Genomic DNA, 13,640 nt, shown 5'->3' with positions numbered 1-13,640 from the left:
AAGTTTTGTGTATAGTTTATAAAAGGTATTTTGAGTCCCACCTTGCTCATAGTCACCTTGGAAAGCCAATGATTGGCTGTCATTTCTCTGTATGCTGCTAAAAAATAATACTAATAGCGGGCATGTAAAAGCTGTAATTCTTAACTTCTGTCACACAGCTCAGAAAGTTTTGGGTTTTTTAAAGAATCATTACTATGAATCTGCATACAACACAGTACTTGTAGCCAAAGATACCATAATCAGTATAGACTGGTCAGACAGAGTCACTACCTGACCATTTGCTAGCTATGGGAAGCATGGAATATTTCTATTTTCTTGTAGCCTACTTCTAAAATTGTCAGCTAACTGTATTTGTTTTCTTTGGGCACCATTTTTTGCAAGCTAAAGTGAACAGTTGGTCCTTCTTTCCTATTTTTGGGCTAGTGTCCCAGTAGAAGGCTATGTAATAGTCAAGTCTGACCACCACTTTTCTCTTTTAGACGTGGCAGGGATGAGCATAACGTTTGTTCACCATTAATGAACGAAGCAAAATGAAGAGACACTCACCTAAGGACAAAAGTCCCCAGGGAGTCCTAAGAGCCTCACAGAAATTAAACTGCTGGCAAAACCCAGCTCTGCAGTATAGAAAAGTCATCATCTCCCACTCTCTGCAGAGAAGGGCCAGATGGCTAAAAATGCATCCATGAAATGACAAAATGATGGGGAAGCTGGTGGCACACACGTGTTGTTAGTGGTTCTAATCCTGGAATGATCTTCATCTCAACTTGCTGCTGATTTTGTCAGCGAAAAACACTGGGAGAATGATAAAAGTAATATAGGATTAGGCCATCCACCACTCTACCTGCATAAGATATAACCGTGCTTTAAAGTCCGTATTTGGGATGTTTGTTTATTTTTGATACAAAACTGACAAATATTTGAGGCAAAAGGCAGACCTAAAGGTAAAACTGTGGTCAATTTTCTTTACCTTTAATCACACATTACTGATTCTTTGAAAACCTAAAGTATGAGAGTTGCAATTCTTATTTGGGCTTATGCTTGGAATTGGAGTTAAAATTAGAGAACAGCTGGTTTTGGAAACTGTTTTTTTCTGATTGTATTTCAGCTGTGAACATTTTCCCTATAAAATAATTTGAGGGGGGGTGTTTCTTTTTTATGTAGTTTGAAATTGTGGAAACTAATGGAAAATTGGAAATGGAAGTACACACTAGATTTTTGCTTTTTCCCGAGTTCCATGACTGTCTCGAGCTTCAGTTGATTCTTGGTATTTTAATGTATTTCAGTGTCTTGAGGTCAGGCGTGTGCTGTGCAGCATTCTTGCAAAGGACTGCTCAGACATCCATAACTCTTCTCCCTGTCTCAGCAGAGAGAAAGTCAGAAAGCAGCTCTGGTCCCAGATGGATGCCTTCTTCGGTGCTGATTCAGAAATCCTGAGAGCTACTCTTTCTGATGCTCAGGCAAATTAGAGAATTTTAAACCTGATACCTCGTAGGAATTTTTACAAGATCTTGATTATCTTGCTGCAGAAGTAGGTGGCTCTACTTGCAGTGGAGGACAGGTTAAGTATACTGGAGAAAAAAAATTAATAGAGGCTGCTAGGTAAAGGAACATCATGAAAAATTATTACTTTCCCAGTAAATTGGAAAATAGGTGCATTTTGATTGAATGGGTTTTTTTTCCATATTGTCTTCTTTTTCCACAAAGATGACCTAGGAAAGCAACATGTCTAATTCATGAATAGGCATCTTAAAGGATATCACTTCCTTGTAAAATCTGAGAATAAACTCTGTCGCCTGCACCTAAAGTGTCACATTCTCAGATTGAAATGTCAGTAACTACCAAATTATTCCAAGGGAAAAAAAGGCCTTTGAAACTTCGTAAAACTGTCTTTTATAGCCAACCCTGCAGGCCATGCAAGATGCATCAGATGAACAAATGAAACAGCCAGACCTTCACTTTCCTCAAGGAGAAAATCCTTAGAAACTAAGAAATTACAGCTGAGCTGAGATTCTCCCTAAGACCTTCAGAAGCAAACCCAAAAATGTCATATATGAACATGCCACATACACATTTATTACTGATGTCCTTCAACTACTTGTGTGGGTCCTGTTTTCATTATATTTTGTACTACTTAGTATAAGTGTCTTACCATCTAACTGAGCTATTTGGTGAAGTCCTTCTCAGGAATATCTCAAATTTTTATTACAGAAATTCACAGGAGTATCTTTCCAGTCTGCAAAGAACTCGCACCAGTTCTTGTCAGAGAAACAATAGCCATAGTAAATGAGTAAGAAGGTGTAAGGCTCTGCATGTAGTTGCACATATCTTCCCTAGAAACAAGCTTTCCCACAAAGACAATATTTAAGAAAAGGGAATGGATGAACACCTGAAGTAGAGAGATGGCTGGCCTCATCTTGAAACCTTATCTGAAAACATGCCTTTATACTTCTTGCAGTGCTGTCTTTGAGTTATGTAGATTTTCTAGTCTTACATCTCTGAAGCTGGTTTCTTTTTGAAGAGGATCACGTAGGAAAAGCCAACTTACTTTTGGTTCTAGAGTTTACTAAGAGAGGAGACATTTAAACACAAAACTTTCAGTGGAGACATCACCACAACAGAAACATTTCAGCTCACTTCTGAAAACAGGCATCCATAAAATGGGAAGCCCCTGAATACATCCAGAAGTTCACATGATGTCTGCATAGGACCCAGAAATTGTTTTTCTTTCTTATCTATGGGAGACCAAGGTGTTAAAGATTTCAGATCAATTCAGTAATCTCCAAAGTACAAATGCATACAGAAGGTCATGAATCATTTAATTTTTATCTATAAAAATAGTATGCATTTTAATTTGTTTTTATATATGCTTTTCTGTTTCAGGTGGTCTCTTATTTACATATGCAGCATGTTTTATTTCATTTATTATATAAAATTGAGCAAAGTTTGTAGTTCTTCTGATTCAGATTTAAAGAACAGTTGTGCATTAAAAAAGGAGATATTGCAGAGAGCTTGCCTTGCTTTTCTGCTGAAATAGTCACTATCCTCTTCTTTCATTCAATGCTTTCTCAGTATCTCAGTTTTCATTCTTTCAGTACTCCCCATAAAAGTGATACAGCCACAGTGCAGGGATTCTAAACTTGGAGGCAGATAGTTTCCTCTTGTGCAGTACCTCTAGTGACTAAAATCTAAATGGCTTTAGGTCCTGGCTGCTTAATTTCCAGTTTGCTTAGCTCTCCCATTTTTGATTTTGTTCTGTCATTTTGTGGTTGTGGGTTGTTGATTTTTTAATTGGTGCTATTTATTTTTATTGTGATAGATTACATATCAGCATCCCACAGTCACTCCAGCTGGCTTCCATTTTTTAAAGAAATTTTTGTCACTCTTTTCAGCTAGTCCTAATGAGACTTTTCCCTTCAGTCTGCACAGAAGTTCCCACTAATATCCATAGTGCTTGAGCATGTGCACTAAGGGAATATGTCTCTTGGTGTGAGGGATCTGTGGCAGACAGCCTTTGTCACACAGTGTTGGGAGCTTTTACTGCCATCTTCATTTTATATCGCTGTCAGACATCTGCAGACCTTGTTTGTGCCATCTTCATTGCCCTGACCGTGATCTCTCTGTCACCTTCCCATGACAGCAGGCGTCACAGACAGCACACGCAAGGAGAGAGGGGAGGTACAAGGAATATAAGGAACACACTCTGCTCCCTTTGTGATAAGTTTTGTGTTTCAGTGAATGCAGATGCCATTATGGCTGTGTACCTGACAACTGGTAATTGTTGCGTGGATGACAGTCTTGCATCGCTCTTTCTTTGGGACAGCAGTCGGAGAGCTTTGTGTGTAGTTTAATGGGATATTGTTTTGTCTCTCTCAGGCTCAGATCACAGTGAATGGGAATTCTGGCACTGCTGCCAGCCCAGTGAGTCACTTTCAAAGGCCTTTTTCCCCTTCTTCAGCTTACCCTCCACCAGCTTCACTCAATTCCAACATTGTTATCATGCAGCATGGCAGGATGATGGGTAAGCCTCACACAAAATGTTTGCTTTATACATTACACAACATATTTTGATTCATGTGGCAAAGACTGCAAACGATTTCAGAGTGCTCCATGGCCATAATGAAGGTATTGTCTATTCATTTACCTTGGGAAGTAAATGAAAAAAATAATAATAGCATTTATTGTTAGGTACAGTAGGGATCCCAAACTGGAGTTACTATTAAGTTTTATAACCTAGGTGTGTGAGCCAACAACCTCTTGCCAATTTTCTACTGGCTTTACCAAGGAAAGGGCATCTATCAAAATAGCTCAACCTGTCCAGCCCTTTCAGATTTTGCCTTAAGAAACCAAGGTCCCACTTTGTACTTTGCTCCTCCCTACAACTTCTGTAATTCTTCAGCAGAAATACTGTCAACAAAAGGGGAGAGGCTCTGGGCTTTTAAAAACCTAAAGCCACATCAATCTGAAATTTGTTCATGTATTTTTTTAGGGCATCTTTAATTTAAAAATTAAACACAAACCAAATACTACCAGCCTTAGGCTCTTTGCCAGTATAATCCAGTTTTGTCAAGAGAATCATTTACTTGCTGCTTTTTCCACCAGTGTAGTGCATATTTAGAAAAGATTATACATGCAAAGTAACTTGAATGTAGTCCCACAGTTTATATTTTTGTTGTGCTTGCAAGGAAATTAGGCAACAGTTCTTGCTCTGAGACATCTTAGACAAATGCTGCTGTCATCATAATGATAAGTACAAAAACTGTATACATGGGTTACTCCACCTCCTAGAATTCTAGGGTTTTTGATTGCTTCTAGCTTGGTGATCTAAAGATCTATCAATACTGGTTTGGATATACCTAAAATATGTATTTTCCCATGACTTTCACTCTTTTATGATGCTGAACTTCAGTGTTCCACAGTAACAGCCTGATTTAGTTGTCTTTACTCATGTAGAAATCCCCCTGATGGCCTCAGTTTGAGGTCTATGAAGAATGAAGGATCAAATCCAAAATGTTTTCTAAATTTAACATCACGCATTTTGGGAAAAAGTTCCAAATATTCAGACATTTGCCACACAGAGTTGCCCCTCGCCATATATGTGTAGCACTGAATTATTTACAGGATTTCAGACTTGAGTAAACAGCTGAAACAGCCATGCCAAATCCAGCACTGCAATGGGAGTGAGCAGAAATACTCAAATTAAAATTAGAGCTTTCAGTCACTGGACCTCCTTTTGCAGGCTCATATTACAACTCCTATTTTTCTTCAGAATAATCACTGGATGTTAATGCCACATGAAAGTCAATTGTAATTGTCACTATTAGTGTTAGAACATATATTTTCACTCCCTGCATTCATTTATCCTGCAATGGAACTCTCACTGTACCTGCACTTGCAAAATAGATGCTTTGTAATAACAGCCCACTAATTTACTGAAACCTGCTGCTGAAGGAGTAGGGCTCTTTTTCCTCTGTACAGGAAAGAGTGTATTGTCTACAGAAATACAAATTTTCATGTCACATCCCAGCACTGAGGTGTTTTGTGTTAAGTAAAATAGTCTGCATTTTAGAAGGAAATGGTGATGTAGTAATTTCATTAGTTATAAAGGAAGATTTGAGGGGTAAGGATAGAAATATTGCAAGTCACTACAAAACAGTAGCAGCTTACACACTTCACCTGAGTTACTGTAGGTGGATCATCAGATTGCTCTGCAGGTGCCAGGTTACCAAAAACCATTTTTATGGATTATATGTGGAGTCACATAAACAGATCAACACATGTTAAGGAAAGAACACTGTATGTTAGAATTTTTTTCTTAAAAATATTCATGCATCAACACTTCATGTTTCTTGGCACATATGACGTAAGTTTTTATGTAAGGCTGTTTGCTGTGCTTACAGAACAGCAATTTTCTACAGTTTGCTAGACTTGCAAGTGGGTGCAAGTTTTGAAATTATGTCACTGGTTTCCAAGGAATGGGTAGAAAAGGTGCAAAAGTTTGATTTATAGGAGAAAGGCTGATGCCCCTTTCTCAATAGATTTTGCTATGTTTGTGGAGTTTTTTCTCTTTTTATTGAGCAAGGCATTGTGAAGAAGTACTTCTACTCAAATTCTGACTTTAATAGCTTGTCTGGTCCTTAAATAAGTTTATAATTCTGGTAATGTAACATTAAGTAGGGCAAATCCCTAGTTAAGATATTTCTTTAAAATAATGTATATGTATATGATTAAGATTGTCAGCCTTTGTACAGTGTAGTGAAATAGGGAAGTGTGTTTTAACTGCCAAGTATGATTATTGTGTCATTACACAATTTTCTGTCATGTTATCTTTACAGAGTCCACAGAGACATACTCACAGCATGTTCAGAATGTTGGCAGCACCACCACCACCAGTACAATACCAATCTGTAGATCCTCAGAAGAAGAAAAAAAAATTACAGTAATTAAAGCTCCACATTATGCAGGGATTGGCCCGGTAGATGAATCTGGAATCCCTACAGCAATTAGAACGGTAGGAAATTCTGGGAAATCTGTGTATGAACTCATACAATGAACTGATTGTTGGTAATGGGTTTTTCACATTCTTCTACTCTTATATAATTTGGAATAGAGCGTGCGTAATCAGCGGCCTTGTGAATATAATATTGTGTGTTGACGAAAAGGAGAATGCTGATGGGAGCATAATTGGGCAACCTCATGTTTCTAGTTTTAATTAGAAGTAGCCAAAATTGTGTGTCTTTCTTGTCTCTCTTGTAGTTCTTGCCTTTTGGAGATGCACGGTAATTGCATTTGGTTTATCTCTGAAATAAAGTTTATTCATACTACATATATACGTGTGTGTGTGTATGTGTGTGTGTGTGTGCAAATATTCGTGTATATGTCTGTGTGTGTGTATATGTAAAAATCTTACACTTCTGCATTTCTTGGGGCAGCGTTCTCATGTCACCAGGGTAGCGTAGAAATGCATAGTTTTGTTCTGATGGCAGTCTAAGGGAGTAGCATTTTCGTGGCAGTGCAGTAAATAATCGTTGTGCCCTTGAGTGACACGTAAGCGAATAGCTGGGGAGCCCTTTCATTGTGACCAGCCCAGTTTTGATCATCTGCCGCTGGTCACTGCTTGAGTGGTCCCAGGATGTCAAACTGAAGAGTTTTGTTTTCACTATGCTGAAGCATTCTTTCCACTCTGCTGTCAGGGCAGCCTCTTCTGGCTGCTGCAGAGAGCACAGAGGCAGCTGCACTAGGTCTGTAAAGGCAGCACTTACTGGCCTTCCCAGCTAGAGAAGAACTGCTGTGCTGGACGGAGAAAGTGAGACGAGTGGGAGCCAGGATGAAAGCGGCAGAGCCTTTGCAGGTGAAGTCCTAGTGAGGTGCAAGGATGTAGCAGCTGTTGGATGTATCCTGTCTGCCAATACTGACATATGGGGCTATGTTGTATTGCCAAGAGTTGCTTCAAGGGACTGAAAAATTAGGGGGGAAACCAGGAATTAATGGAAAAAATTAATAGGAAAAAATCAGGATAAGTGGTAAGATGGGGACATTTTTTTAAGAATGGGGGAGGAAACTCTGGCATTTCTTGTTTTATTTCTGACAAAAAGGTAATACAAACAGAATCTCTTAAAAATTAAGACATTTCTTTGCAGCAATGCTCTAGGTTCCTGTCCTCTTTTTGAGTAAGTAGTCCCTTTGCTTTATATTGGATATAGTAATTGGTTTTGTGCTTTTTTAGTAGCAGATTGTTCTAATAGGGTGCATATCAGTTATATAAGATTATAACAGAAATCCCCCTTAAGTGTGCCTAATGAAGCTGGCAATCTGCCAAACTATATTTAACTTTCAGGTTGTGTGATCTGAGTCGTTCAGTTTTTCTCCTAAAATGTAATTCAGTTTGAATTAGGACATTTTCCTGCTGGTTTTGCTCTGTTTTTTGTTCTGTTTCAATTTCAAGAAATCTTATACCCTGTAATCTTAGTGTTGTAGAAATAATTCTCACAATGAGATATAAGTTAAAACTTTATGCTAGTGTGTGTATGTGTAAGAGTGTCTCTGATGTGCCATTTTGCGTCCTTATTCTGCTTCCTTAAGACATAGCTGGTAGTAAAATTGTTTTCAAGATACTTACTTGAGATTAATTTATAAGTGGGTACAAGTATATTTGAGCCCTGTGTACCCCAGTTGAGCAAGAAGAAAGTTGGTATAGTTGTCAGCAAAAGACTCAAATATGCTGCACCTTGCAAAAGTGCTAAGATTGCATTTTCCAATAACAGTAGAAGGTAGGGTATATCACCTACCCCTTCTCCAAGGTCAGTGAACAATCCAAATAGGAATCTTCTCCCAGAAGGTTCATCCTTAGTCCATCTGAAGAGAGAAATTTTCAAATTAGTTCAATTTATCATTGCTTGTAAAGTTTAGAAGTTTCTTATTCTTCCAAAAATGGTAACAGTCTATCAAAAAAGCAGTAAATGAGGATTCGGGGGTAATTGGACTGTGTTCCAAAATGCTGTGCTGCTCAAAGTCTAGCATGTCACTCAGAGCTCAGGAGTATCTGTGTTCCAGATTTTTCATGCTTCTCAGGGATAAAGAGGCTTTGCAGAATGTGATTGTCTCCTCCAAATCTCTTTACTCTAGATCACCTCTGTTTATTGAAGGAAAACAGAAATATGTTCTCTTCTTTCTATTCCTGCTAACCCATTCTGTCTCAGGCTTCTGAGAAGGGAAGGACTCCTATAAAGCTTTTTATTCACTCAGATCCCCCCATCCCATGTTAGCAGGTTCTTTCTATGCCAGTTGAGCTCCTTCTAGTTCTGGGAAATGCAAGTCTGAAAATTCAGATTGTTGGTAGGTTCTGCCTTTGTGCCAAGCCCTGCCCCAAAGATGGGAAAATTCCAAGTCACTAAAAATGACTGAAAAAGAGAGGGTAAAATGCTGTTCACTCAGAAAAGCATTCAGTCAAATATAGCACCATTTACCACCAATGGGGACCTGGGAAAGGAAAAGCCAGATTCATGGAAAGCAATAAAACTGCACTGTTTTAGTCTATCCAAAATGATTGCTTTATATCTAATGATCAAAATTAATCTGTAGACTGAAAAGGCCTCTACTTAGTAAAAATGAAAAATAATTTTAAAAAATCAAGTCCTTCTGGGTTTCTTTTCCATACTTAGTGATGTAATATTTCATCTCAAAAAAAAAAAAAAAAAAAATCAAAAAAGCCAGAGGTCCACTAAAAGTGGCAGAATATTCCTAGTTGGAAGTGACCCACAAGGATCAACAAGTGCAACTCCTAAGTGAATAGCCCATATGGGGATCCAAGCATTATTAGCAGCCTGTTCCACCAGCTGAGCTAATCTCAGGGTCAGAGAGGCCTCCTTTAATTGCATACTTCCTTGTGGATGATTACAATACTGCAGTGATTATGAACTCTCCTAAGCAATTGCAGTTACTTCTTACATCCTTTACGTGCTATTTGGCTGATTGGATTTTTTTCCACATGTGATGGTACCATGTTCCAACGTTTAATTGCATCAGCTATAATATATGCAAAGCAGGATGTCATCCAAATGGCTTCATGCATTGTGAATACTGTTAATTCCTCAAACAATGTTGGTGTGTGGGATTAGTGAATATAAATTGAGAAAATGTATTTCAAAATTAATATTTTGAGTATTCTATTTCTTAATCCTATCTGGTTTATAACTTAAAGCCAAGTTAGTGGCTGAGGCTTGAAACCACTAGGAAGGGTTTGCTGGGGAAATGATGAGAGAAAAAAAACATTCAAATGTCCAGAAAGGTGTTGGGAAACATTCTTCTCTACTCATGTGGGAGCTTCTCCATACCTGAGCTCTATGTGGGAGCCTCCTTTGACTTTGTGGAGGACCAGGCAATGCTTGACAAACAGCAGGGAGGTAGCAGTAGTATTTATGCATTATTTGCAATGTGCTCACCTACCACTTGTTGGAAGACTCTTCTTGGTTCAATACCATCAGAAAGGCAGTTGCAATATCATGTGACTGTTGCTGTGTGAAATGAGGAGGAGCAGGGAGGTTATGCCCATCAGTGTGAATTCCCTCAGATCTCCTGGAATTGTAATTTTTTTGAGTATATATGACCCTGGAGCACCAAACAACTTACTTGTTTCAAGTCCAGCTAAATTATTCTAACCAGAGTCCCAGTAGTATGGATATTTAATATCTTTAGGAAAACAATATTAAAATTACTCAAATCTGCTTCTGAATAACTTATACTTGGCAGAACTCAGCAGTATTGGTAGGTGGGGGAAGGGACCTATCTTATCTTGTGACAAAAGTGGATCTCCTTTATCTCTGTCTTGCAAACAGGCCTAGGTAAAAAGAATAACTCTATTTAATTGTTTTCTTACCCAGGAGATCCCCAAGTTCTTCAACTGACTGTCAGCTCTTATTTTAAACATTGATGTAATATTATTTAGTAACAATTTTATGAGAGGTCAATATGAGTCCTCAGAATACAGTAGCATTTCTGCCTAGTCCCTTATACTAAGAGCTCACCATTGTAAACAAAACGTATTTGTTATGTACAGATAACAAGTAATCATGGCAAAGCTGTGATTTAGTAAAGATGGCAGTGTGTGGTGAACAACACAAATCTGGCCAGCAGTCTGTAGGGAAGAATTTGTAGATTTTTGGTTTTTGTGGTAAAGAGGAGTAAGCAAATTTGGTAATAGCTGGTGCAAGATAATCACTTCAAGAGGGGGCCTTTGAGTTTTCCCTGTGTACCAAGAGGTTTAATATGGTGGGTTTTTTGGTTGCCCAGAGAAGCTGTGAATGCCCCATCCCTGGAGGTGTTCAAGGCCACTCTGGATGGAGCTCCAAGAGACCTGGCCTAGTGAAAGTTGTCCTTGTCCAGGGGAGAGATGTTAGAGCTTGATTATCTTTAAGGTCCCTTTCAACCCAGGCCATTCTATGATTCCATGATTCTTTGCATTACAACTTCTGGTTTTCTGACTACTGTGGGACAAGCAAAATTTTAGCACCTAAGGATAATACTGAAAACATGTTTGCCTTTGTGTTAATAATTTTCTGAAATAATATCATCCTACCTCAAAGAAAATTGCAGCAAAAGAGAAAATTCAGAAGGGTAAGAGATAAAAAGAAGCACAAAAAGGTGTCAATATAAGCAGAGGTTGGGAGCCTTGGGATTACTTAGTTTGCAAAAATAAGGATAATTTAATGAGTGATTATTGAATAAGTTAAAATTAAGTTATCCGAAAAGGGCCTTTAAAACTGGTTAAAAGAATACTCTTTGTTTACAATCCAACCATTAACTCTGAAATAGAGTGTGGTCCTAGTTCTTTCCTCAGTAGTATTACAGTTTTTCTGCATTATTTAACAATTACATTTTGAAAGTATTTTAAGCTGGAAATTGCCAGGAGGTCAAAAGAAGCTCTTCTTACATGCTTGTAATCATAACTGCTGAGGTGTTTCTGTTTTCCTGTAAAGAATCTAGCATTCATCATTGTCAGATATGGGGCACTAAGATGATGAACTGTTGATCTCACAATAATTCCTATGTTCTGAACCATTATACCTTCCCAAAATCAGAGTCCAAGACTGACTCGGTCTTCAGTGTCTTCCAGAATTTGTTACAGGAATGCATAAATACATTCAAAATACATGAAAATTATTACAATAAATAAGTAATAACATACAATATTTCTGTCCAGAATAACATTAAATGTCTAATCCCATTTATACACATGGGTATTTTTATTTTGTCATTAATTGTTAAAACTATATTTTTCTAGACAGTTGACAGGCCAAAGGATTGGTACAAGACAATGTTCAAGCAAATCCATATGGTTCATAAGCCTGGTGAGTATGTTCTTATCTTTGTCTCCTCATGTCCAGCTTGAGGGTTGAGAAATTGTCTACTGCAAATATCCTACCATCTGTACTGCCTTTCTTTAGGAGAACTCCACTGTTAGAACAGTGTGGGCTAGTAAACAGGCTGGTTTAAGGATAAATTCTGTGCTTAAATTTCATTGTTGTCATAGAATATCTTACTTAGTTTTGCTGAAACAGAGCTTTGGTGACACTTCTAGCTTTCATGTCCTTTATGATTTGCCCCAAGGATGTCAGGAAACTGTATAAATGGAAATTATTCTCATTGCACCTCCAGAAGGAAGGAGACTTTATTCATCTGAGGTAGAGCTAACATTCAGTATGGTCACACAGAATGTTAGTGGGAGAATAAGAAATGTAGGCAGCAGAATATTGGCTTACAAGCTCTATTTTGAGCACTAGTCAGATAGTAGATATACTGGATTTGTGATAGGAACAACAACTTAACAGTCTGTAGCAGAGAAAAGCTGACAAAAGGAAGGAATCAAGCTTGGGGAGGGGAAAAGAACAGACAAAATGTAATTTGCAGTTCCGTGCTAATTTATTAAATATGCAATATGAGTGATGTGACCAGAAGATACAATACAATATAGATGTAAGATGGTAAATACAGCCTAAGTATAATGGGAAGATGGAGTCATCCAAAAGCAGCTATGAGACAAGGAAAAGAAATACAGTGCTTGATTGCCTACCAGTCTGCTATTTGTATTTGCAAAAACAAAGCTCAGTTTCTGTGATGAACTGGCATGTATGGCACTACTGTAACACATGCATTTCTTTTTGTAGATGACGACACAGACTTGTATAATACTGCATATGCATACAATACTGGTAGGAATTGTTCCATGTTCAAAATGACGCTTTTGTTCATGTCAGCAAGTAATGGTGTAGTTAACTCTTCACGCTTGCTTTTATAAAGCCTGTAGACACACTTCTTTATTGTCTTGTTTGATCTCAGTTGTTCGTGCTTTTTTCCCCCAAATGAAACAAGTTTAATTTTTGTTTCATTCTTACTACAGAAATTAATTGCAGCTGTGGACCTCTTACTGTAGAGGGATATACTTAGCACTGTGGTTTCTTGATTACATTGCATTTATTTTCACTAGTGATTGTTAGTAACGCAGCCTTTCCTTATAGAAATGGAAAGGGAACTACTGTGTGAAAATGAAAATACTAATTACTGACATGGAAAGATAAAAAGAATGTACTGAATACACTTTAAAAATATGCAGCAAGAATGCCTAATAAAACTGATTGTTTTTCAAACTTGGCCATTTTTGCTGTAGGCATTCATGTTAACGTTATTTAGACACAAGAAAAGGCATATTTATCTAAGATATATAATTATCGTGTCTTAAGAAGATTATACCCATATGGTAAAATTATTTCAAAAAAAAAAAAGCAAAAATGAAAGCATGAATAGACTATGTGCAAAAAAGGCCACAGTGCCTTCTGCAAAAATGCCATTCAAATTTTTTTTATTTCAGTTTTTGGTGCATTAAGCATGCTCTCAATCATGCCTTTTTCTGTGCTGTTCAGATTTGTTGTGGGTCAGTGGTTTGGCATCTCTTTGTACCCTTGTGATCCTCTTCAAGACAGGCTACTGCCTCATCATCACAAACCAACTAGTTATTAAAACAATGAAAAAAGGTGTGTTTCCTGCCTCTTCTCTACCTTCTGAACATGGAACAACTGAGCAACAGAATGAGCCTGGAGATTAATTGCAGGCTGTCATTAACAGATGTGATGGATGTATACACTCGTTAA

The 13,640-nt window shown here is 37.8% G+C and overlaps 1 protein-coding gene across 15 annotated transcripts in view; it reads left to right on the top strand.

Annotated features, from left to right (window-relative positions):
* The window catches only part of SORBS2 (sorbin and SH3 domain containing 2), a 144,485-nt gene that overhangs the window by 85,407 nt on the left and 45,438 nt on the right, over nucleotides 1–13,640 (top strand). For 9 of the 15 annotated variants that reach the window (XM_058837040.1, XM_058837041.1, XM_058837042.1 and 6 more), the window contains 4 exons: nucleotides 3,874–4,018; nucleotides 6,333–6,508; nucleotides 11,777–11,843; nucleotides 12,660–12,704. In XM_058837040.1, coding sequence (XP_058693023.1) covers nucleotides 3,874–4,018; nucleotides 6,333–6,508; nucleotides 11,777–11,843; nucleotides 12,660–12,704 — 433 coding nt within the window. Of the gene's footprint in view, nucleotides 1–3,873; nucleotides 4,019–6,332; nucleotides 6,509–6,857; nucleotides 7,349–11,776; nucleotides 11,844–12,659; nucleotides 12,705–13,640 lie in introns of those variants that run through there. The other 6 variants (XM_058837050.1, XM_058837052.1, XM_058837046.1 and 3 more) reach the window with 6 other exon arrangements.

The sequence above is a fragment of the Poecile atricapillus genome, chromosome 4 (assembly GCF_030490865.1).
Source record: "Poecile atricapillus isolate bPoeAtr1 chromosome 4, bPoeAtr1.hap1, whole genome shotgun sequence".
Classification (NCBI taxonomy): Eukaryota; Metazoa; Chordata; class Aves; order Passeriformes; family Paridae; genus Poecile; species Poecile atricapillus.
The sequence above is the reverse complement of the archived record's forward strand: the minus strand, read 5'-3'. Positions and strand labels throughout refer to the sequence as shown.